We start from the raw sequence: 26,852 nt of genomic DNA, 5'->3' as shown, positions 1-26,852 counted from the left end.
TGGCGCACACTCAGGTTCAGACGGATACGTCAAGTAAGGTAAAGTATTTATTGGTAATCTCGGGACACAACGCGTTTCGGAGTACTAGGGACTCCTTTCTTAAGTGAAATGAGACTTAAAGATAAACGGTGATCAATTCTGTACCACGGGAGAAGCGTAGTTCTATCCCTGCCGCTATGGTACTTGACAAACTGCATAACATCTGCTTATTCTCCGATGATCCATAGATTTCCAAAGAATTCTCCACGTTTTTTTTACTACTAAAAGGTGTTTTGAAAGGAAACCTACCACCACGGATCTACCTATTAAGGTAGATCCGGTGGCAGGTTCCTCTAATGTAGAGTAGTAGAGCCCTTTTTGGGGCTAATTCGTTTGTTTCCCAGAACTTTTAGACATTTTAACTCCCCATATATGCAAATTTTCTAAAATTGTTGAGCAGTAGCTACAGCATCGGAGTTGAGACCGCACGTCCGGCGGCCTGCTCTCTGCTCATGCGCAGAACCCAGCTCCACATATGAGTGTGCACAGCTACCAGGAGCTGCGTGCTGAAGATGCATTGGTAGGCGGAACACAAGAGGCTACTGGGGCGTGGAGTAGCCGTGACATGTAGCCTCAGCTCCGGCTACTCCACGCCCCAGTAGCATCTTTAGAAAATTTGAATATTGGGGGAGTTAAAATGTATAAAAGTTATGGGCCACAAATGAATTAGCCCTAAAAAGTGCTACACTACTCTACATTAGCAGAACCTGCCACCGGATCTACCTTATTAGGTAGATCCGTGGTGGTAGGTTTCCTTTTAGTAGGGGGCTTTTTATTGGCCACCAATTATTAGGAGTAGTGCTTATATGGTTAGGAAATTAAGGTTTGGTTCAATATATAGTTGAGTTTTACAGAATTACAAAAAACATATATAACGGATGTATTTCTGAATATTTAATATTCATTCTTTAATAAATGGCTGTGGGATTGTTAAAATTCAAAATGAACTTATACTTACCTCTCTCCCAGCTCCCGTTCTCCTGTGGTGCCGCCTGTCACTACCGGCTTCTGTTTGTATACGGGGGATGGTGGTAACGCGTGTTTATAGCTTCTGTTTGAAGTCAGAGGCTGGTGGTGACCCATGTCTACAGCTCCGCTACAGCTACTGCATCAGTATTAGTGGGGTCGCAAGAGCGCGGTATGAGATCACCTCTGACTATTTGCGGAAGCTGTAGACAAACCTCTCTGCGGCTTCTGACTACAAAAAGCTGCAGACACATGTCACCACTAGCTCCTGTCTATCAAACCTCAGCCGGTTGAGATGGCGGTGCCGAAGTATGAATGGGAGTGGGGAGAGAGGTAAGTACAAGTTATTTTTTATTTTTAAAGAACCCCCCCCCCCAGCCTTATATAAAATAATTAATATACCCGGACAACCCCTTTAATAACAACTATAGTTTTATATTTAAAATCTCCATCACAGTAAAAAATTAAAAAGTTAAATAATGTTTTATAACAAAGTAGATTTTTTTTAAGTAAAGTTTTAAAGTTTTATAGTTACTGCGAATTTGCATTAAAAAAACTGTGGGAAAAAAATCCCATAGCTGCTCTGTTTTATAATGTTTTGGGACTTGATTTTACTTATAAAAGCTGGTTCTGTTGTCAATAAAAAAAAAATTATAATGTAACAATACTTGATATAACATAATAATATTACTACTATAATAATATACTACATAATAATATATCATCAATAAATATTAATAATAATAATAATAATAATAATAATAATGATTATTATTATTATTAATAATAATAATCATACTAATAATAATAATAATAAAATAATATAGTAATTGCTATGAATGTCAATATGGCATATAAGTTAAAATATAAGTAAATGAAAATAAATAATAATAATAATAATAGTGATAATTATAAAATTAAGATTATTATTACAATTTCCCACTGCTGCTATTATTTAATGATAATAATAGCAACAACAATAATAATACCAATAATAATAATAATAATAATGTCAATTAAATATCATATTAAGTTAAGTACCATATATACTCGAGTATAAGCCTATTTTTTCAGCACAAAAAAAAGGTGCTGAAAACCCAAACTCGGGCTTATACTCGAGTAAAAAAATATAGGTTTTAGCAGGTTTTTGTGGTAAAATTAGGTGCCTCGGCTTATACTTGGGTCGGCTTATACTCGAGTATATATGGTAATAATAATAATATACTATATTACATAACTTTCATTATTATACATGATATATTATATTACATAACATTACTATAATTAAAAAATAAATGCTATTTATGTCAACAAAGCAATTCAAGATGCTTTGACATCATATATATGAATACAGTGATTGGAAGCGACTCCATTATTAGATGTCGGTTGTGAAAACTAATTCAGATGGATCCATTCTTTCTTTTCACTCCTCTGTTCCAAATTTACAGATGCAAATTGTCTACCGCTATCACAATACTAAGGTCTTATGCAATTATACATGGTATGAAACGTCTCACGCCGGTGCTGAAACGGTTACCCGGCAGACATGTTGGGATCTTACCATATACGGACATTGACAGAATTATAAATGAAGCGAATGTCATTTCGGCCTCTGATGGATTATCTATATATATATATCCATAACACATATCAATGGATTTGATTTATTGCCCGGAGTCATTGGTTGCTGCAGCGGGGCCGTATATCTTATTAAAAGTCATATCGCTTTGCTTCTGAAAGCTATTGGTTTGCAGTTAAGGAAAAATTGATCTCGAGCAAAACAATTAATGGACAAACCGAATTTCTGAAGTTGCTGACAAGTCTGTCACTTGGTGGTTGCCATCGTATGTCTGATCTATAGGTTTTGTCAGATGCTATTCTGGAGAATGTGGACTAGTATTGGTTTAGGAGCCTTACGTAACATAAACTGATTGCAGTCTCGGAAGATTCCGACCACAGGGCATTACAATATACACGAAATCTAAAACATCTCTACCCTCCTCTATAGTCAGTGTATATACATAGGTGTCTTTCCTAGCAGCCAGTGTAGCAGCTCATGATTAGGATTTGAAGCCCAGTTTGAGAAGCAAATATATACGATTCTAGAAGACTCTACTCTGTAACAAGATGTCTACCCTACTTGTGTCTATGTGCCGGTGATTGGGTCGATACACCAGAACATTAATATAGTTACGTCTTAGCTCTGGTGTGAATCCATCTGGATGACTGGCTTCTTCTATCTTTCAGCTGACTCCTATCAATAAGGGTTTATTTCTTCGGGGTTAATGGGGGGTAGACCCAGAAATCCAATTTATCTGGTGGGTCCAAGGAGAGACAGATACTGTGATACTCATTCTCATGCAGCACATCTTCTTTTTTGCTCTAGTGGGGCTGTAAGATTTCTCTCTATCTCTGTGCTGTCTGCTATCAATCCAATGATGCCTTACCACAACATCACAAGGGCAGCTATCAATTGAAGTCCCCCCATTTTTTCTGGGAGAAAAGTTGACTTGCCACAGTGACAGAGAATTCTTTATTGCCCTCAGGTGGCTCTACACAATAATGGGCTCAGGAGGTCCTTCTGAAAAAATAGCAATTTGGAAGATACAATGATTTATCTGGGGTAGATGGAGAGTGCACCATAAATCCAACTTTTCTGGTGGGTCCAAGAAGAGCCAGTTTTAGAGTGATACTCTTTTGCATGCAGTACAACTTCCTTTTCATGTAAGATTCCTCTCTTTACAGTCTGCTATCAATCCCATGATGTCGCCCCAGTACATCACATGGGCAAATATTAACAGAACTGCCCCTTTTTGCTTGGATAAAAGTGTACTGGCCAACCAGAGTACAGGAGGATTCTTTGATGCCCCTAGGCCAGTGATGGCGAACATATGGCACGGGTGCCAGAGGTGGCACTCGGAGCCCTCTTTTTGGGCACCCAGGCCATCAACATGGAATTCAAAGAATCAGCCTACAGTCCCAGGAGACTCAAGAGATGATGCTCTCAGTGCTATTTTAAAGAAACACATTCTTGATTGCTTGGTACTGCAGGAAGAGGTAGACCATGTGGAAAAGTGAGGATTAGAGCTCCTCTAGGCCCCACATTTCTTACTGTACAGGGGAACCATAGCGAGATGCTACAACATTAGTCAAAATTTGCCCTTATTCTTTCAACTGTTTTGTTGGCCAATATGATTGAACAGGTAGCAATAAATTACTACTTAGATTTCCGTGCTGGCACTTTGCAATAAATAAGTGGGTTTTGGTTGTAGTTTGGGCACCCGGTCTTTAAAAGGTTCGCCATCACTGCCCTAGGCTCTACATAATATTAGGTCCTTCAAAAGACAACCCAATTTTAAAGATAGTAGGGTTTCTTTCCTAGGGGTTCATGGAAGTTGAACCCAGAAATCCCATTTATCTTGTTTGACATTGGCCATATCTTTGGAGGGGTTATTATGGTAATGGTGGGATTTTAGAGATCATAAAAGTATATTAACGTAGTCATGGCGTACATTGATGTCATTTGGCTTATGATCACTTGGCTTATATCACAACTTTGAGGAAATGCAGGTTCAATCAAGCCCAACCAATAATCCTACAGTGTTGACACAGAGAAAGGCAAAGTCCAAATGGCCCAGTAGGGAAATGTAACTTCTCAACTCCAAATATGTCAGCCAGGATATATCCCAGGGTCACAAGAGTCTCTTGTTGAGCTGACTTTCTGATACAATGCAACTTAGCGTGGAAGATTTCAGTAGTTTTTCAGCACCAAGGATAGTTCCATGTGTCTCTCTGGCAGAACAATGTTGAAATTAATTTTGAACACCAAAGAATTTTTTTGTCTCATTTAATTATACAAAATTAAGTAATTCTGTTTAATTCATGAGAAACCAATTTCTTTCACACAGGTTAGTATTTTTCCTGAGGAAATAATTATCCTTTTTTGTTACTTTGAAGAATTGCGTAAAAGAGATTTTTGGTTATTTTCTGAAAATTGCCTGGTGCAGACTAAAGGGGAAAAAATTTTTTAAAGTACATTACCTGCTAAATCCCGATGCTTTACCACTTCCCCAGCGCTGGTCTGGGGGTCCCTGTCTGGTGCCCTTAGTGTTGTAGTAATGAAGTCTTCAACATCATTCACATGACCTTTGCAGTCAATAACTGACCTAAGAGGTCAGATGGAGTATGTGCAAACCTGCTGAGACTATCAATGGTTGAGGTGGTCTTAAAAGTTAATGAACACGAAGTCATTGTAGCAAGGTCTGAAGGGACCACCTCAGTGGCGGACTGGACGGCTGAGAAAATGTTTTGGGTGTTAGATCTCACCAACCTGAACAATAAAACTATGTCAGGTTGTGTCTAAAAAAAATAAATAAATTAAAATGAACACATTGGGGCAGATTTACTTACCTGGTCCTGTTGGGATCCCGTGGTGCCTTGTCCGACGAGGATTCGGGTCTGCTGCGATTCACTAAGGTCGTGTGTCCAACTACCCGCATGTGTCGCTTCTGCACTGAGGTCCGCCGGTGTTCACCTGCTTCTTCCTGGTGCATGTGAGTGCTTGATCTTGTGACACAATTCCGTTTTTAAATTTCACAGTTTGTCCAAATCCGTTGGGTTGTCCGACGGCCACAGCCTCGGTTTCTGTTGCATGCATGCCAGCGCCGATGCGCCACAATCCGATCGTGTGCGCCAAAAACCCGGGGCAATTCGGCGCAAAATGGAAATATTCGGGGAAACCCGACGGAATCATGGTACACGGTCCCTTAGTAAATGAGCCCCACTGAGTATGCAAATACAAAACCTAAGACATTAATTGGATATAAGGACTAGGTACAAAGTATTCGGTTTCAGCGGGTTCCGCATTGATAATGGTTGTTACCGGCCAGGGTGAACTCGATAGGCCAACTTGGTTCTACTCATCCCCAATGAGGACAAATGCTGCTTAATGGTACTCTAAATAAGTAGGATTATTTTTCCACATAGTATACTATTGTAGTATAAAAAATAAAAGCTCAGAGCATCAAAGAAACTCATTAACCTGAAGTGCAACCTCATCTCTTCTCTAATGCGACAACATCTTGGCCTATAGATTTCTCTATCTTGTCCCATGATGGCTCATCACAACATCACATGGGCAGCTAGCAACAGAATATTCTCTGTGTGATAATCTTTCGATATTCTTGGCACTTTGTGATAAATAAGTGGGTTTCGGCTGTAATTTGGGATCCTGTAAAAGGTTAACAACTACTGCCCTAAGACAACAGAATGGCATGTAATTCATGGGAGGTCACAAGGAGATCACATGACCTATGGAAGAGAAGGATCCCAGGAACTTTCGGATATCAATAAATAGGGTTATACTGATTGAATTATACATTTTGGTATAGGGAATAATGAAATGCTGAAGTGAAAATTCCAATTCTCTATCCTGAAATAGTGTAAGTAAAGTGCATTTCTAGTATGAACAGTCATTTTGAATATTTTTTATGCCGTCTTATCCGTAGCTTTTGATACACATAAAAGTCATATTGCAGTTTCCCTCGCACTGTAAGCCTCCAGAGACTGCTGGATCACTGTCAGTGAGTGACTCAAAGTAAATCAATATATTAAAATAGTCTGGAAATGGAACCGGCGGCTCTCTAAATTAACAAAATATTCTGGTTAACCTCTAAGTAAGCTCCAATTGCCTTTAATAATGAGTAACACTTATAGCGTTAATGCCATAAATGCGCGGAATTGGATCGTCCTCGGAGACTGATCTCCGAAGCGTCCGGCAAATGGTTTGAATACATCAAAACTTATGGCAATGTCATTGTATTTCTAATTAAGCACTTTTTACTGACAGATGTAATACACGAGGACGGGTGGGGGTGGGGGGGTCTTGGATTTAAGCTTAGGTTTTAAAGGAAGAAGAGATAATTGCAAATGAAAAATGAAACAAAATTGCCGAGCTCAGTAAATTAGCCATTAACCTCTCACCTCCTGAAGCTTCTGAAAGGATCCTGACCAACGCAACTGGGAAGAGTCCCGCAGTTGTAAATGATCTTAATAAAATTAATTTGATCATTTCTGATTAATTCTTTTTAGTTCCATTTTAAACTTGCACGAACTTGGCCGCAGCCTCGCAAGGACACCGTAAAATGACTGCAAACACATCTTTCGCTAATTTATCTTTTGCTGTTATGAAGAAGAGATATGGCTCCATTTAGTCACAATTTACTGACTATTTGTGTGACCCGAGTGGGTATTTAATAGATAAAAATGCTAAATATATGAGGTTATCCGGACACATATAAAACGTGCGCGTTCTAATGGGAGGCTGTGATGGAAATCCAAATAAAGACTAAAATAAAACCAAATATTAAGACAAAAATGTAATGACATTTATGACCTCTTGAGTGCTTGTTTCATATTTTTAAATTAATAAATTATTGGGCATTAGCAAAGGCTAATAAAAAACTTACCCAAAAAACTATACCAACCTCATTCTTAACCTCAGTCCAGCCCGATGTCTCCTTTTGCACTCAGTCTCTGTTGACAGCACATGAGTCGTCTACTTGCCTCAACCTAAGGGTGCATTAAGCCTATGGGTGCCCATCCCCACCCTCCTCTCTCCGTAGAAAAAAAGTCTACAGGGCTGCATACATGGTGGAAGATAGAGCATGCTCTATCTTTTCCCCATGTACGACGCGGAACCGTACTGCTGCCGGGCCACCATTGCCATCTCTGGAGTACTATGCGACCACGAACTAGTCACACAAACTGTGGCTAACAGATGGCCGCATAGACTTCTACTGCATGCACCATGTCTCACTACACCATAAATGTGCCGACCATCCACGCTGAAAGATAGAGCCTGTCCTATTCCTGCTCAGATTTACAGTGCGGCCAATCATTTCCTGTGCACATCACCTGGGGGAGCAGTTCTCAACTGCCGATGTTAGCCAAGCCACAAATAACGGCACATTTTTTACAGCCTTCAATGGACCCACCTCGTTGTGTCCACAAGACTTTACAGTTCTGAAGCCATTTAAGGCTGAAGCGGTCATGTGCCATCAACCTGACATCATTGGGAGCCACCGTGCTGAACCATAGCGGAGTTGAGCTGCAAGTATTGTCTTTTGCCTTGTTTCATATCCACCCCTGGTAATGCCCAATAATTTCTTAATTCTGAACAACCCCTTTAAAAAACACAAGGCTCCAAGGGAGCAGTTCTAGTTCCTGTAAAAGTATAATGTTTTGCCTTGGATTAATTTTTTTAATAAAACACTCGTAGAAATGAACCGAAGTTATGAGAGAAATTTGGCAAAATAGCTTATTGGTGCCTTCCTGACATTGAGCAGCCCGGACACATACTCCATCATCCACTACTTCCCAGCTACACCCATGAATAAAAATAATACCTTAACTATTTTATGAGTAATTTACTAAAATATTATGGTTCCCTTCTGTCTGTTAGCCCAACATCACTACAATAATACCCCAATTACCAACTTTGGTTTGAAATTTCCAATGCCTTAGATATTTACATTCTTTTCTAGATTGATTCCGACACTACGTTGACAATACTTCTTGCCATGAACCCTAGGGCACCACCTTGATGGTCAGTCTTCTCCGCGAATGATGTAACGCTATCCTCATAGTTATGACATCATCAGCGGTCCAGTAAGGTGCTTACCTTGAATGACAAGGGCCCCACCAGTGCTCCGACCCCATTAACTTCTGTAATAAGAAATTAGATTGATCTCCTAGAATACCGATTCTTCCGGAGCTAAGTTCTCCCTCTTATATTTATAAACCATATTTCATAACACCATAAATCACGGCAGTTTTGTGAATCTTGTCAGCTACAAATTTTTCATCTCATTATAATTTCATCTACAACAGAGATTAAGTAAACAACATTTACATGTTCTCATGAAATTACAGAGATGCAGCCTCGGTTCTCAGTCATGTGTCACTCACACTCGCACCTTATCTGAGTGGCTTGTGTATAGAGCTTATTAGCTACAGAAATGGAATTCAAAGTGTTTCTTCTTGCAAGAATGTACAGATGTTTCCTTCCTTAGCTTTCATCTTGGAGAAAAGTGGTGCAGGATGACCACCTTACAAAGATGTGACAATCTGTCTAGAGATACCGAAAGATGAAGATGGAACTTTCTTAGCCCGGTAGGTAGGTTTCCACGGAAGAGGTAAAACATACAATAGATAAAACATACACAAGCAGGAACTAGGAGGAAAGTAAAATGAGATGTGGAGAGGTAACATAAATCATATGGACCCAAAAACATAAAAAAAAGCAAACAATGATGCATTATAAATACTGCCGATTGTTTTAAGTAGACTTCCGAGTGCCATAGTCTACTCATATACCCATGTTATTTCTTTTGCTGGTGGGCATAAACTATTTTTGCCCTATCCTAATTGTCCATAGATGTTCTGTGAGGGCACAATGGCACCAGCACCTCCAGCCAATCAGCGTATTGCTTCCATCCCCGACCCTTACGTTGAAGCTTTCCTGGGTCGGCTACTTCTGGCCTTGTCTAGAATGTTACTCATCGGATCAGCAGGGGTGGTAGATGCTACACTCCTACCAAATACTATGAATCTGTTTAGGGCTTCAAACCCCCTTGAAGAATCCCAATTTGTTGGATGAAACGGGGGCCATTAAGGATAAGTTGGAAGGTTTCCTTGATGTTTTACACTTTTTTATGAACTGAGCAAATCTAAAGTATTTTGTCGTAAAGAGAATCTTTCTTCAAGTGAGTTTAGTTTAACCATCAGCTTAAAGAAAGTTGAGATGGATAAGATATTCAAAGGAACAGTGTCAACCAAGGAACACATGGATAGCGTATTCTACAAGAGTAAGAAATGCCGATGGTTGACCCAAGAGTAGGGACAGAAAAATGGACACAACATCCTCATTTGGGGTCGGGGATCGGGTGTCCCCCTGCTCAAGCATAGCCATGGTCTGATGCTATAGAAGTTAATTTGCCAGATTGGCTGTTTGATCGGCAAGCCGGCAATACGTCCGAGTCGTCCCAACCGAGCGACGTCCAAGATGGATCCGCTTATCTCTAGTAGAGACCTAACTGGAGGATCCCTTTCACGTTCACATGCTTCAGTAGTGTCTACAGAAAGGTTCTGTGTGATCAAGATGTCCTACTTATAGATCAATGGATCATCACATTCTATGGGTTAGAGAACCAAAGGTCAGTTGTCAGGACGTATAACTTTACTCTTCAGTAGTCGCTGTTGGGTTAATATATTATTCCCGATACAATATCCTGCTTATAAAAAGTTGTCTGTATGATACATTTTCATTGCAATCCTTTGGATTTACCATCTAGTTTTACGGATGACAAGAAAATAACAGTTTTTCATTACTGATATATGGAACGGAACAATAAGATGAGGTTTAGACAGAAAACTAATTTTACACAATGTAGTCAAAATAATAAAATATTGTTGGATCTCCGTTTCAGGTTTCCTGCAGTTTGCTGTCATCATACTATCAATATGTCTTCTCGTCCTCCCTTGCATCTTATTAACATGTAGGAGTGGTGCTTCTGGTCAAAAACAGTAATTCCAGGTAAACCTATGAAAATGCTGCACTCACTATTCTGCTGCTGGTGCAGTCACTGTGTACATACATGACATTACTTATCCTGTACTGATCCTGAGTTACATCCTGTATTATACTCCAGAGCTGCACTCACTATTCTGCTGCTGGTGCAGTCACTGTGTACATACATGGCATTACTTATCCTGTACTGATCCTGAGTTACATCCTGTATTATACCCCAGAGCTGCACTCACTATTCTGCTGCTGGTGCAGTCACTGTGTACATACATGACATTACTTATCCTGTACTGATCCTGAGTTACATCCTGTATTATATCCCAGAGCTGCACTCACTATTCTGCTGCTGGTGCAGTCACTGTACATACATGACATTACTTATCCTGTACTGATCCTGAGTTACATCCTGTATTATATCCCAGAGCTGCACTCACTATTCTGCTGCTGGTGCAGTCACTGTGTACATACATGACATTACTTATCCTGTACTGATCCTGAGTTACATCCTGTATTATACTCCAGAGCTGCACTCACTATTCTGCTGCTGGTGCAGTCACTGTGTACATTCATGACATTACTTATCCTGTACTGATCCTGAGTTACATCCTGTATTATACTCCAGAGCTGCACTCACTATTCTGCTGCTGGTGCAGTCACTGTGTACATACATGACATTACTTATCCTGTACTGATCCTGAGTTACATCCTGTATTATACCCCAGAGCTGCACTCACTATTCTGCTGCTGGTGCAGTCACTGTGTACATACATGACATTACTTATCCTGTACTGATCCTGAGTTACATCCTGTATTATACTCCAGAGCTGCACTCACTATTCTGCTGGTGGTGCAGTCACTGTGTACATACATGACATTACTTATCCTGTACTGATCCTGAGTTACATCCTGTATTATACTCCAGAGCTGCACTCACTATTCTGCTGGTGGTGCAGTCACTGTGTACATACATGACATTACTTATCCTGTACTGATCCTGAGTTACATCCTGTATTATACCCCAGAGATGCACTCATTATTCTGCTGGTGCAATCACTGTGTACATACATCACATTACTTATCCTGTACTGATCCTGAGTTACATCCTGTATTATACTCCAGAGCTGCACTCACTATTCTGCTGCTGGTGCAGTCACTGTGTACATTCATGACATTACTTATCCTGTACTGATCCTGAGTTACATCCTGTATTATACTCCAGAGCTGCACTCACTATTCTGCTGCTGGTGCAGTCACTGTGTACATACATGACATTACTTATCCTATACTGATCCTGAGTTACATCCTGTATTATACCCCAGAGCTGCACTCACTATTCTGCTGCTGGTGCAGTCACTGTGTACATACATGACATTACTTATCCTGTACTGATCCTGAGTTACATCCTGTATTATACTCCAGAGCTGCACTCACTATTCTGCTGGTGGTGCAGTCACTGTGTACATACATGACATTACTTATCCTGTACTGATCCTGAGTTACATCCTGTATTATACTCCAGAGCTGCACTCACTATTCTGCTGGTGGTGCAGTCACTGTGTACATACATGACATTACTTATCCTGTACTGATCCTGAGTTACATCCTGTATTATACTCCAGAGCTGCACTCACTATTCTGCTGCTGGTGCAGTCACTGTGTACATACATGACATTACTTATCCTGTACTGATCCTGAGTTACATCCTGTATTATACCCCAGAGATGCACTCATTATTCTGCTGGTGCAATCACTGTGTACATACATGACATTACTTATCCTGTACTGATCCTGAGTTACATCCTGTATTATACTCCAGAGCTGCACTCACTATTCTGCTGCTGGTGCAGTCACTGTGTACATTCATGACATTACTTATCCTGTACTGATCCTGAGTTACATCCTGTATTATACTCCAGAGCTGCACTCACTATTCTGCTGCTGGTGCAGTCACTGTGTACATACATGACATTACTTATCCTGTACTGATCCTGAGTTACATCCTGTATTATACCCCAGAGCTGCACTCACTATTCTGCTGCTGGTGCAGTCACTGTGTACATACATGACATTACTTATCCTGTACTGATCCTGAGTTACATCCTGTATTATACTCCAGAGCTGCACTCACTATTCTGCTGCTGGTGCAGTCACTGTGTACATACATGACATTACTTATCCTGTACTGATCCTGAGTTACATCCTGTATTATACCCCAGAGATGCACTCATTATTCTGCTGGTGCAATCACTGTGTACATACATGACATTACTTATCCTGTACTGATCCTGAGTTACATCCTGTATTATACTCCAGAGCTGCACTCACTATTCTGCTGCTGGTGCAGTCACTGTGTACATTCATGACATTACTTATCCTGTACTGATCCTGAGTTACATCCTGTATTATACTCCAGAGCTGCACTCACTATTCTGCTGCTGGTGCAGTCACTGTGTACATACATGACATTACTTATCCTGTACTGATCCTGAGTTACATTCTGTATTATACTCCAGAGCTGGACTCACTATTCTGCTGCTGGTGCAGTCACTGTGTACATACATGACATTACTTATCCTGTACTGATCCTGAGTTACATCCTGTATTATACTCCAGAGCTGCACTCACTATTCTGCTGCTGGTGCAGTCACTGTGTACATTCATGACATTACTTATCCTGTACTGATCCTGAGTTACATCCTGTATTATACTCCAGAGCTGCACTCACTATTCTGCTGCTGGTGCAGTCACTGTGTACATACATGACATTACTTATCCTGTACTGATCCTGAGTTACATTCTGTATTATACTCCAGAGCTGGACTCACTATTCTGCTGCTGGTGCAGTCACTGTGTACATACATGACATTACTTATCCTGTACTGATCCTGAGTTACATCCTGTATTATACCCCTTAGCTGCACTCACTATTCTGCTGCTGGTGCAGTCACTGTCTTCATGCATGACATTACTTAACAGACTTACTCCGGGCATTACTGGAGCTCTGATCAACTCCTAGATATGTGTCTGTTGTCAGACTTAATGACTTCTTTTCGAAGCAACCAGCAGAATTACGAGTGCAGCTCTGGAGTATAATAGATACCATACTTCCATTTATAACCTGAAAAATAATGTTTTTAGATTTTTCTATGACAACTAGGAGATAATTGGGCAGAAAAACATTAATCTCGAGTAAATTATAATATGTTTTGACATTTTTGTGAAGAATTTATAGAAAAATGGATTAATTTGCATAAGTCTATTTTGCATTATCGGCGCAGTATCTACACTCCAACCCACATAAAGTAGGATGCAAATGTCTGGGAGACAAGCTTTGACTCTAACATCCACGCAGCGGATTTCACTTGATTAATTGTCCAAAACTTTCATTTATGGGAACTCCAGAGCCGTCTTCTGTTTATTGTTCCCAGGGTAGAAGTTCCCTTTTGCTGCACATCCCATAAGGCTTAATTAAGTTGTGGGTCTTCCAGGATCGTACGTGAAATCACTTTCTCTTGTCTAATTTCTGTAGCTACCATATGTCTGGTGATATCACATCCATCGTAGGTCAAGGTCAGACATTATGAGGGTGCAACGCTCACAACACCTTCATACGGAGCAATGCTGCAGCTTCCATTGTATTATAAGGGAAAGGATACAATTTCCAAAACAGGAATTTAGTCCAATAAATCCCAATAAAAAATCTGCATTTTCATAGATTAGCTGATCCTCAATATATAAGAAGCAGATAGAAGGAGCGCTGTACCGGCCATGATATAGGAAGCGCTATAGAAAAGTAAAGGATATAGAATTACAGAGACGTTAAAGATAAAGCAATTATTTAAAAGATCGGTAACTTTCCTTTAAACTTTGCATAAATCAATAATACAAGTGATTCTAAGAAATTTTCTAATTTATCTTATTAGAAAAAAATGCTTATTTCTCCCCCTACCCGACTCTTTTCCTCTCCCCCCAGTTCCTCTGAAATCTTTCTTGAATCCCACATGTTACAGCACAACAGACTCAGGAATCAGATTACATACAATGCTACGGAGAGGGGAAGGGGGAGGAGCTGTGCGGGAGAGGACAGACATAAGTAGGTATTTGTGGATGTTTGTATTTCAAGATAGTTGTCAAATAACGAGCAAGAGCCTAATAGACTCCAAAATGAAGAAGGAACAGACGTTATATTCTCCAAACTGTATATCAGTCTGCTTAGCTCTCTCTGCCTGCGGATAGCTCAGTAGGTTTTCCTGTTCTATAACATGCTTCCTGCAGATAGGAAACTATGTACAATCTGCTCTATAAATAATTTCAAGCAGATAGGACACATTGCATATTCTGTTCAGCTCCTCCTGCTCTAAAACATGCTGCCGGCACATAGGACACTATGAACTATTGTCTGAACTCCTCCTGCTCTATAACATGCTGCCTGCAAACAGGGCACTATGTACAATCTGCTCAGCTCCTCCTGCTCTATAACATGCTGCCTGCAGATAGGATACTGTGTACAATCTGCTCAGCTCCTCCTGCTCTATAACATGCTGCCTGCACATAGGATTCTATGTACAATCTGCCAAGCTCTTCCTGCTCTATGACATGCTGCCTGCAGATAGGACAATGTGTACAATTTGCTCTGCTCTTCCTGCTCTATAGCATGCTGCCTATAGATAGGACACTATGTGTAATCTGCTCAGCACCTCCTGCTCTATAACATGCTTCCTGCAGATAGGACACTATGCACAATCTGATCAGCACCTCCTGCTCTATAACATGCCATCTTCAGATAGGACACAATGTACAATCTGCTCATCTCCTCCTTCTCTATAACGTGTCACCTGCAGATAGGACACTATGTACAATCTGCTCCGCTCCTCCTGCTCTATAACATGCTGCCTGCAGATAGGACACTATGTACAATCTGCTCAGCTCCTCCTGCTCTAAAGCATGCTGCCTGCAGATAGGACACTATGAGCAATCTGCTCAGCTCCTCCTGCTCTATAACATGCTTCCTGTAGATAGGACACTATGTACAATCTGCACAGCTCCTCCTGCTCTATAACATGCTGCCTGCAGATAGGACACTATGTACAATCTGCTCAGCTCCTCCTGCTCTATAACCTGCTGCCTGCAGCTAGGACACTATGTACAATCTGCTCAGCTCCTCCTGCTCTATAACATGCTGCCTGCAGATAGGACACTATGAACAATCAGCTCAGCACCTCCTGCTCTATAACATGCTGCCTGCAGATAGGACACTATGTACAATCTGCTCAGCTCCTCCTGCTCTATAACATGCTGCCTGCAGATAGGACACTACGTACAATCTACTAAGCTCCTCCTGCCCTATAACATGCCTCCTGCAGGTGGAATACTATGTGTAATCTGGTCAACTCCTCCTGCTCTATAACATGTTTCCCCCAGATAGCTGTAAACAAAAATACAAATCCTTGGCCTTAATGCAATCTCAAAAGAAGAAAAGATTTCTATCTACGTTATTGTTGCTACACTAATTCCTTGGTGTGGACTCAAACTATCACTACATCCAAAACTTCATTAAATCTGCCAATAACAATGTAACGAGCAGTAAGTTGTATTAATATTACCTGAACGGGTGTTTGTCGACAATATCCAAACATGTAGAGCGATTAGCAGACCCCGTGTAATGTGAGGAGTACAATAAAAGCTTAAGTGTTGCACAACATGTTCCTTTGTTACATTTGGAAGTGATCCTGCTGCTGCGATCTCTGGAAGCGTTTAGACTAAGTACAGTAATTCAGCGCCGCTCCTGGTGCAGGCAGATGGTCTATTTAAGGTCAGATATATCAAATATGGTAATTTGTAGACTAAGCAGCCCATGCGTTGTGCGAGCAGATTCTAAGTTGTAGCGATATACGTTGTAATTGTCTTCGTCTGCCTTGACTCGGAAGGAACATTCCCTTTCTGCAAATGAATTCACGATTTTTCGCATGTGGGATGGAAAAAAAAAAAATTCTCAATGGGGGCATTTAATAAAAAGGGATAGAAATGCGGAGATGAGCTTACACCAGAGGCAACGGAGCAATTACATGTGCTATTCAATTAATAGGTCTGGATAGTTAGGATAGTAAAGACCTTTAATTGTTCCCCAGATTTTCGCTCGTGATTCTTAAGAAATCTGAAGTTTTTTTCTAAGCAATTTCTAGCACTTCTTCCTTTACATGTGATAGGAAGCTAAGGAAATCATCGAAAATCTGGTAGCCACCACCTGTAAATCAATTTCAGACAGTGGGGGTTAGTTCTCCTTAGACAAGCTCCTCGGAAGAGTTCTATGTCTATTTTTAGAGCTCCGTTGACCATCAGTTTCATTCAAGTGGCTTTGACCATTTATTTGCTTTCTGGGATTTTTTTTTTCAAAAAGTCCCCAAAAAAGTCTCAAAATACATAAAAAGTCTCAGCACCTGGATCAGCAGGCGGCTGGAGTAAGTCTGAGGGCAAGATTTATCATCTTTTTTTGCGACTTTTTGGTGTGTTTTTTGAGACTTTTTTGGCTGAAGTAAGTATTTGCGTCTTTTTTTGCGACTTTTTTGAGACTTTCTAAAAGTTAGCGGCGCATGGATTTTTAGCCACCTACGCCTCATTTAACTTAGTAATCCAGATGTTTTTCCTAATTTATGACATGCGACTTTTTTAAAATGTCTCAAAAAAGTCTCAAAAAAGCTCCTCGCCAGAGCAAGCGCAGATAACCAAAAAAACCAATCAGACACATTTGATAAATCAACTTTCTTCTTTTTTTTTGGTTTATAGGTAAAAAACTTCCTGGGGCACATTTACTTACCCGGTCCAGTCGCGATCCAGCGGCGCGTTCTCTGCTCTGGATTCGGGTCCGGCCAGGATTTATGAATGTAGTTCTTCCGCTGCGCTGAAAGTCATCTCATCGCGCCGGAATGCACCACCTCGGACCAGGTGAAGGTAAGCGCTCCCCAAGCGACACTTTTTCGGTTTTTAAATGCGGCGGTTTTTCCGAATACGTCGGGTTTTCGTTCGGCCACGCCCCCCGATTTCCGTCGCATGCATGCCGGCGCCGATGCGCCACAATCCGATCGCGTGCGCCACAATCCCGGGGCAATTCAGGTACAATCGGCGCAAATCGGAAATATTCGGGTAACACGTCGGGAAAACGCGAATCGGGCCCTTAGTAAATGACCCCCCCCTGTGTTTTCGGCTCTGCACATGTTGTGGATTGTCATGCGCAAAATCTGCATCAATATGTGCAATTTTTATATGCAATTTTAATGCAGATTTTCCGCATGCGGATATGCTTTAATGGTGAATTTTTTGCTGAGCCCCACAAGTTCTCCATATAATGTATGTGACAGGAGCGGTGACTGCGGCGGCACCATGTACAGGACACACAGGGACAGGACGTCTCTATATACAAAGCTGTAACTGTATTATTATCATTAAAACATAAAATCATATCTATTTTTTTATTTTTATATAAAAATCCTCCCAAAAAATAACTATTAGTCTGTAGAATGTTCCAAAATGGTAAATGATTGTGTGTTGCCTGCAGAATGTCGTCGGCTGAAGCTGATTTATAGAAATTTTTCTCATTGAGACTTTTTACAAAAAGTTGCAAACATATGAAAAAGTCTCAAAAAAACCGCAGAGAAGGATCACATCTATCTAAGCAAATTTTGACATAAGATAAATATTGTGCAAAATAGAGACATTTTAGGTGCAAAAAAAATGCGCAAAATAGAACAACTAAAGATAAATCTGGCCCTGAGACTTTTTATGAGACTTTTGGCAAAAGTCTCAAGTCCTGAATGTGGTTTTGCACAATGTTGCACTAGCAGTAGTTCTATGTTTAGGCCGGAATAATGAAGAGGTGTATATAGTCCTGTGAGACTTTTTAGCAGTGAAAAGTCTCAAAAACTCTCAAAGTGACTACTTTGAGACTTTTTATGCCAAAAATGCCCAGGAAAACCATTGACCAGTGACTTGATCACTTTCCAGCTTTCATCTGACTGCATTGTGACCACCATGGAACAACAGCACTATCTGTGCACAATCTAGGTAAAGCTGCTCCATGGGGCACAAGTATCAGGGCTTGATACACCTGAAAACTTGCGTCCAGGCCCTAAAGTATAAGTGATGAACAGAACGAACAGAAGCACGTACAGAAATTGTACCTATTCCTCAAATGGGCAGGGAGGGGTATGAAGGAAGCATCCTGTGCAGGCTCTGGTGACATTCTAAACCAGGGCAACACTGTCTCCTGATAAATGCAGCGGATGCTGAGGAACGGAGGCAACATATGATAAATGTTCCCCCATGTTCCTACATTGTGGCAGATGTATCATAGTTTAGCAATTTGCGGCTCCGTTTTTTTTGATTTCCTTGTACTTCTGCTCTTTGATTTAACAGAAAACCAGAAAACAGGAAAACCAGTGCGTCACGAGCTTCACAGAACGCATGAAAAAGTTACAAAAAAATGTGCAAATGCAACAAAAACGCAAAAAAAGCAAAGGAAAATACCTAAAAAATGACAAGATACATCTGCATCTGCATTATTTACAGAGGAGAAAGCAGAAAGTAACAATGCAACCTACAGTGGTTACAGAGGAGATATAGAGTAGCACTATCTGTGCCTATATTGTTTACAGTGGAGACAGGCAGACAGTATAGTATACCTATATTCGTTTTATAGGTGACGGAGAGCAGCACTATCTGTGCCTAAATTATATACAAAGGAGACAATGAGACAGTATAATATTCATTTAATAGGAGACAGAGAGCAGCACTATCTGTGCCTATATTATATACAAAGGAGATAATGAGACAGTAAAATGGATTCTTATATTGGTTGTAGTGGAGACAACAGAGCAGCACTATCTGTGCCTACATTATATACAAAGGAGACAATGAGACTGTAAAATGTATTCTTATATTGGTTACAGTGGAGACAAGAGAGCAGCACTATCTGTGCCTACATTATATACAAAGGAGATAATGAGACAGTAAAATGGATTCTTATATTGGTTATAGTGGAGACAAGAAAGCAGCACTATTGCACATAAATTATTGATAGAGGAGATAAGCAGACAGTACAATGTATTCTTACATTAGTTACAAAGGAGAAGGAGGCAGCACTTTCTGTGCCTACATCAAATATTGGGTAGACAAGGAGACAATAGTCGTAAGGAAAAGACAGTAGGTGGCACTATCTGTGCCTAGGTTATTTCTAGTAGAAACAAGGAGATATAACCATTGATGACGGCATTTCTTATAGAGGAGACTCGCACAACAATATGAGTCTACATCACTTATGGAGGATACAAGGCGGCACTTGTATCTTTTCCAACATTATCTACAGGTATTAATATTTCCCATTGGTCGCATTTGATGGATCACTTTCTTTTTTCAACCTTATCTACTAAGATACTACTGTGATACCCAAGGATTACAGGGGAGACAGGAGATAGCACTACCTGTGCCTATATTATTTGTAGGGAAGAAATGAGGGAGAACTTTGTATTCTTACATTATTTATGAAAGGAAGAATAACATTGTAACACAGGAGACATGCTACATGTGGATACAATATTTATGGGGGTGATAAATAGGTGAAGAGACAAGGAAAGAGTACTATCAATGCCAATGGTATTTACCAGGTAACATGGAGGCAGTACTATCTGTGCCTATAGATAGGTTGCAGAGAAGTACAACAGGTGCCTACATTATTTACAGGAAAGACAAGAGAATATATAGGTTGGATGTCAATTATTAGGGGAGGTGGGCAACAAGGAATCATTGCTGTCAACATTATTGACTGGGAGACAAGAAGACAGTACTATCTGTGTGGAGAGAAGGGAAAGCAGTGTTTTCTGTGTCTGTATAGTTGACAGAGAAGGACAATGAAGCACAAATATTTGTGTCTATTCCAATTACAGAGGGAAATAGAAAAGCAGTGTCATTTAATGGGAGAGACAGGACAGCAGCACTATCAGTGCCTACATTAATTTCTGGGGTACATGGGGTAAAATGTGCATTCATAGGAAACAATGGGAAATTTAGTTTTATTTGTTTCATGGAGAGACGTGGTGTTCATGTCATCTGTAGTTACTGTACAGCATTTACTTGCAGAGAGGGGAAGGCAGTAAAATCTGTGCTGATAGGTAAATGGATGTGCTGCTCAGTTTAATCCGATGACTGCTCCATTATGCCCCAATGTAAGCACACTGAGGGCGGTCCTACCGTTTTCCCGTTTTGGGCTATTGACATGTAATGATCAACCAAACATAAAACAATCTATTTACAAACTAATGTTGCATAGAACTAAAGACTTTTCATATACACGACCATTATATCCACTCTCTAAGTGAGTTTCTACGACCTAAACTGTAATATAGCAAAGATCCACCATACTGAAGCCTAATGTCCATAAAGCCTCATTTATAGTGAATAAAACCAAAGAGAAAATGAAAGATAAAGCCTCGTATACAAAAATATTTGACTGAAATTCCAAAGGTTTATTCCAAAGATACGGAACCTCTGAAGGAGCTAGAGCTGGAGGCGCTGTTTCATTGTTGTCTATGAGAGAAGAATTGCCATTTATATGGTGACGAATGGTACTGCAGGTTATTAACGACAGAATATTCCAGAATTACAGGAGGAAGCACACAGAAAATCTCTGAGAAAAATGGAAAATTATAAATGCAGTAAAACTGTGTACAGTGACAGATTATATACAGTAGGATCTATATCCTGTTCACAAGCTCTAAATGTCAATGATTTTTTATCCAAAGTGGCCACTTTTTTATGTCAATAAAGTCATTGAAGAAAAAGAGATTCTTAAGAGGCTCCTTCCCCGAGCACAAACCAGCAATCCATTATCTATAGGTAACTATACTAAATTCTACCTATCTACAGTATATATCTGTTATCTATCTATTATCTATCTATCTATCTATCTATCTTCTATCTATCTATCTATCTATCTATCTATCTATCTATCTCAGATCTATCTATCTATCTCAGATCTATCTATCTATCTTCTATCTATCTATCTATCTCCTATCTATCTATCAATCTATCTATCCATCCATCTATCTATCTATCTATCTCATATCTATCTATCTATCTATCTCATATCTCCTATCTATCTCCTATCTATCCATCTATCTATCTATCTTCTATCTATCTATCTATCTCCTATCTATCTATCAATCTATCCATCCATCCATCCATCCATCCATCTATCTATCTATCTATCTATCTATCTATCCATCTATCCATCTATCTATCTATCTCATATCTATCTATCTCCTATCTATCTATCCATCTATCTATCTATCTATCTCATATCTATCTATCTATCTATCTATCTATCTATCTATCTATCTCATATCTATCTATCTCCTATCTATCTATCTATCTATCTATCCATCCATCTATCTATCTATCTATCTATCTATCTCATATCTATCTATCTATCTATCTATCCATCTATCTCATATCTATCTATCTATCTATCTATCTCATATTTATCTTAAATAACCATTTTATCTGTACTGTATTTATTGTATCTGCTTTTGTATATCTACTATATCTTTCTTTATCTATCCATCTATCTTTTGTATCAGCTTATACATGCCTACTCTATTTCTATCTATCTACTGTATCTTTCTTTCTTTCTTTCTTTCTCATATCTATCTATCTATCTATCTATCTATCTATCTATCTATCTATCTATCTATCTATCCATCTACAATGATTTGTACAGCGCTACAGAATATGCTGGTGCTATGGAAAGATTATTATTCTAATGATGACATGATATCTCTCTCCCAGTCCTGAGCTTTGTGTATCAGTATCTCCCTCTTTCCCTCCTCATACACTACAGGTCTTTGCTTTTTAATCAAAGGATCTTTTCTCAGCAGACCTTTCCAGTAAATGATTTATGCATCCACAGACAGTGAGGGGCAGATCTGGTGGTCCAGGCCTGGAGATCTAGCACCAGGCTACCTACCTGCCAATGTACATTCAATGACCCTCATTGTGCATTAATTATAGTATCATTGATTCCATAACCGCAGGATATGCACTTAGGGTAGAATTTACAGTAGGAATGAAATATTCTCCATGAGGGTGATAAGTACAGTAGGACGCGCTCTCTGCTGGGACGTTTTATATGGCGCCTTTCTCATTTCATGCACTAATTAACATTATTACCCTCATGGCGGGTCTTTATTGTCACTATAATAATATTTGTTCTTACAATGACTCTCACAATACAGCAAGGAGAGGAAAGGGTTAATGCTGTGCTGTCATTATGACTTTCTATCTCTCCCTCCATATGTCTCTATACATTATAGAACTGCTGTCATAAAATAGAGCTCAGATAATCTCCCCCTGGTGGTGGGAATTGAAAGAGCAGCTGCATTCCTGACAGTATATACAATGTATCATAAGGAATGAAATAGACACTGGAGCAAATCTAAAAGTTCAATGGATAAATATAATTTATTGTGTTGTATATAAATTAACCAAACATCCCAAACATTATAGATTTCAGTACTAGTTATCTATATATATCTATAGGTACTGATAAAGTAAGCTCAAAGATTGTGAGCTCTTGGGAGCAGCGCCCCCAGTGTTGTTTCATCTGACCCCATTACTGCTTTGTAATGTCTTATTTGATGTGTATATGTACCCCATGATCTGCGATGCTCTGCGGAATATGTTGGCGCTATAGAAATAATGATTTATTACCAGTGAATGTACAAATCATAATAAATGGCCCAAAATTTCTGTATAATAGAATTGTCTATTTTGATTTCTTAAAATTTCCAATTACAGCAATGAAGATTTTATAAGCTAAATTATGTCATATTGTAAGTTACATTGCATATTATTGTATCACATTGTATGTTACATTGTATATTATTGTATCACATTGTATGTTACATTGTATATTATTGTATCATATTGTGTGTTACATTGCATATTATTGTATCACATTGTATGTTACATTGCATATTATTGTATCACATTGTATGTTAAATTGTATATTATTGTATCATATTGTGTGTTACATTGTATATTATTGCATCATTTTGTAAGTTACATTGTATATTATTGTATCGTATTGTGTGTTACATTGTATATTATTGTATCGTATTGCGTGTTACATTGTATATTATTGTATCATATTGTATGTTACTTTGTATATTATTGTATCGTATTACTTGTCACATTGTATATTATTGTATCATATTGTATGACACATTGTATATTATTATATCGCATTGTGTGTTACATTGTATATTATTATATTACATAATATACTATTCTATTGCTCTCTATATTATTTTATTAGATATTTTATTGCATATTATTCTATAATATTAGTTATTATTCTGTATATTATTGTGACATAAAAGTAGCAAGGCTTTTGGCTGCACATTGACACTGATTATAACCATTAGAAGTATCCATCATATGATTGCAAGATAACACGTCTGTAAGTCTTTAAAGTTTCTTTAGGACCCCACACAAGAACAGTCTCCTATATCAGGCCTATGCATTACAGGAGAACCATCAAATGGCATTTTACTGTAAGTGATATGAATATAAAACCGAGGATGCCCCCAATTTATTAAAAGTGCAGATATCATTGGGCTTATATGATAATGAATGAGTGGAGGAAGAAGATCCAGGATGGAACATAGGTTCTTTCATAGCGAATGTGAAGGTATTGAGATCTCGGGGGTCATTTGAATACATTTCCATTGACATTCAGTGCACAAACTAATTGCAATGCAAAGATCACAACCCCTGAATGGAAACGCCAACTCTGAAGAGCAGATTTTTCAAAGTGCCATATGACTCCTAAGGACTCATTAATCTTGGGCCAAAGCAGAGCTGTAGATGTAAAATAGACTTGTTCTGCTTTACCTTTCAATTACATTCATTTATGGAGATGGAGCGCACCTGTATCCCTCCACCCTAGGATATAGTGCGCCCAGGAATCTGATGATGAACGACTGGCAAAAGTTTCTGCAAACATGAGGTCATTAATAATGGAGGATCCATTCCCTCCCCTAGTGATATTTATAGACTTTATCATTCCGCCAGCTTTAACTAACAAGAAGATATTAAGTAATTTGGCCAAAGGAACTCAGCAGCTCCTCAGCAAGACATTGGTACAAATCACCTTGGTAACATATCTTCCTTCTGCAAATATTCCAAGAGACTTTGACCAAGAATGTGTCTGGACCCTTAGTGACACAAAGATCATTTCGACTCCTCTGAAACCCAAATACCATATGGTGCAGGGTGAATAGAAGAACTCATCACCCAAGGAATCTATAGACAAACAGGCCATGTACCCAATGGACCAAATCTACAGTATAGCAAAATGTTCTCATTAAAGTCCAGTGCACTGCAATGTTATGTTTGGATAAACCCAATTCAGATCCATCTAGTCTGCAAACATTCCCTACAGATAGGATCATATCCCCAGCCAAGCATCATGTCCAAGTCTATTATGCTTAGCAAAGACTATAGATTATTTTTCTGAATTTGGATTAAATGTAAGAATCTATCTTCACACATGAAACCGTATGCTCTTCCATAAGGTGCAGCATATGCCATTAATGAGCACATTAGACATGCATGCATTCCCTCTATACATCCCATTCCTGGATTCTTCACCAAGACCCAACATCCATTACACAACTGTGTGTCTCCCATATCATTTAACCCAATGTAAGTCAATGGTAAGACAACAAAAGTTCCAGCAGACTGACATAGTTGTTAGAGGAGCCCAATGTGTTGGTCTCCTTTCTTAAGAGATCCATAGCTGGAATCACAACCTACAGAAATATCCCCTTTATCCTTTCATCCTCCACAGGAATAGCAGAAGTTTATGACCTATTGTTGTTTAGCACCATCTCTGTAACTACAAAGCATTGGTTAGCTGTAATCTGCTGTAGATATCCTCTTCCTCTATGCCATTGCTACCATCTACATGCGAAGCTTATGATAGCAGAGCTGCAAGCACAGACACAGACACACACACAGGTATCAGAGAGATGATGGATCCAGCCACAATCTCTATCCCGTTCCAATGCAAAATGCAAAAAAAAAACATCCAATCCATCCTCATCAGATCCTGCAGCAGCATTGACTCCAGAGCCCTCTTTCTCCATACTGTACTTTCTCATTGCAGCTCAATGCCCTGGCAAAGCAAAGCTGCATCTCAGCAGAGACAATGTAGCAGCCAAACACATACAAGCTGCAGATCTCTCCTTTCCACAGATAAGTTCTTAAGTTGATGTTAAGAAATAAAGGTTGCTTACCTGCTTCAGCTCCCAGTGTCAGCACCTTAGCCATAGGTAATAATCCTGATAGAGTCAATAAGGCTAGGAGGAACTGAGACATTGTAGCAGCGTGTGAAGCTCGCAGCTGCCTCACTGCACACTCACTTACTAAGTCAGCAGCAATTTACAATTGTCAGTGGAAATTCTTGTGCTAAGTGAAGCCAGCCTGCCTTCCCTCTGCTTCTAGCAGGACTGTAGGTGTGTGGATGTGTGTGAGCTTCTTGTGTGTCTTGACTTCTCAATGCAGAATACGCCTGATCTTACATCACACAAGAGGGGCAGTGAGAGATGCCAGCAGACCAGGATCCTCTGATTAATCACAGAAATCTACCATAGACATCCCCTTCCCTCCACATAAATCACATCTATTACTAAGTAACAGACATTTAACACAACAGGGGGGAGACCAGATACATTTGCAGGCGGATACATTTACAGAGTGATACATTTACTGACTGATACATTGTTGTAAATAACAAATATTTACCATTTGCAATCATTTCCTTTTTTCGTGCAAAATCTGCTCCTTTTTTGAAACCATTTTACTGGGAAAATGGAAACATTTAAAGGGAATCGGAAGAAGATGAAAACAGAAGATGGGGTGAGGGGTTAATAGATGGAGCAGATGACTGTATCTGGATTCATATCATGGGGGACATAAGGGATGATTCAGCATTTAACAATAAATACCTAAAATTAGACTGAAGATGGACCCTCAGTAGGAGAACATAGGATGCCCCCTTATGTTAACCAAGCATAAAGCAGGATGGCATTACATAATGGGGCACACTCATAAGTCAGGGGGTTTATCTTGGATTGCAGATGGACCATTAACCTTTCAGTTGCCATGGATTGGGAAAGAAATGGGATATTATGATATTTTTTAATAAAAT

The 26,852-nt window shown here is 39.5% G+C and overlaps 1 protein-coding gene across 6 annotated transcripts in view; it reads right to left on the bottom strand.

Moving 5' to 3' along the window:
• The window catches only part of LRP1B (LDL receptor related protein 1B), a 1,123,330-nt gene extending 1,097,067 nt beyond the window's left edge, over positions 1 to 26,263 (bottom strand). For 4 of the 6 annotated variants that reach the window (XM_072122223.1, XM_072122226.1, XM_072122225.1 and 1 more), the window contains exon 1: positions 25,939 to 26,263. In XM_072122223.1, the coding sequence (XP_071978324.1) occupies positions 25,939 to 26,020 (82 nt within the window). In that variant the 5' untranslated portion in view covers positions 26,021 to 26,263. The remainder of the gene's footprint in view (positions 1 to 25,938) is intronic. The other 2 variants (XM_072122227.1, XM_072122229.1) reach the window with 1 other exon arrangement.
• Between the last annotated feature and the right edge of the window lie 589 nt (positions 26,264 to 26,852).

This window comes from Engystomops pustulosus, chromosome 8 (genome assembly GCF_040894005.1).
Source record: "Engystomops pustulosus chromosome 8, aEngPut4.maternal, whole genome shotgun sequence".
Lineage (NCBI taxonomy): Eukaryota > Metazoa > Chordata > Amphibia > Anura > Leptodactylidae > Engystomops > Engystomops pustulosus.
Note: the sequence above shows the minus strand (reverse complement) of the source record. Positions and strands in the feature narration are given on the sequence as shown.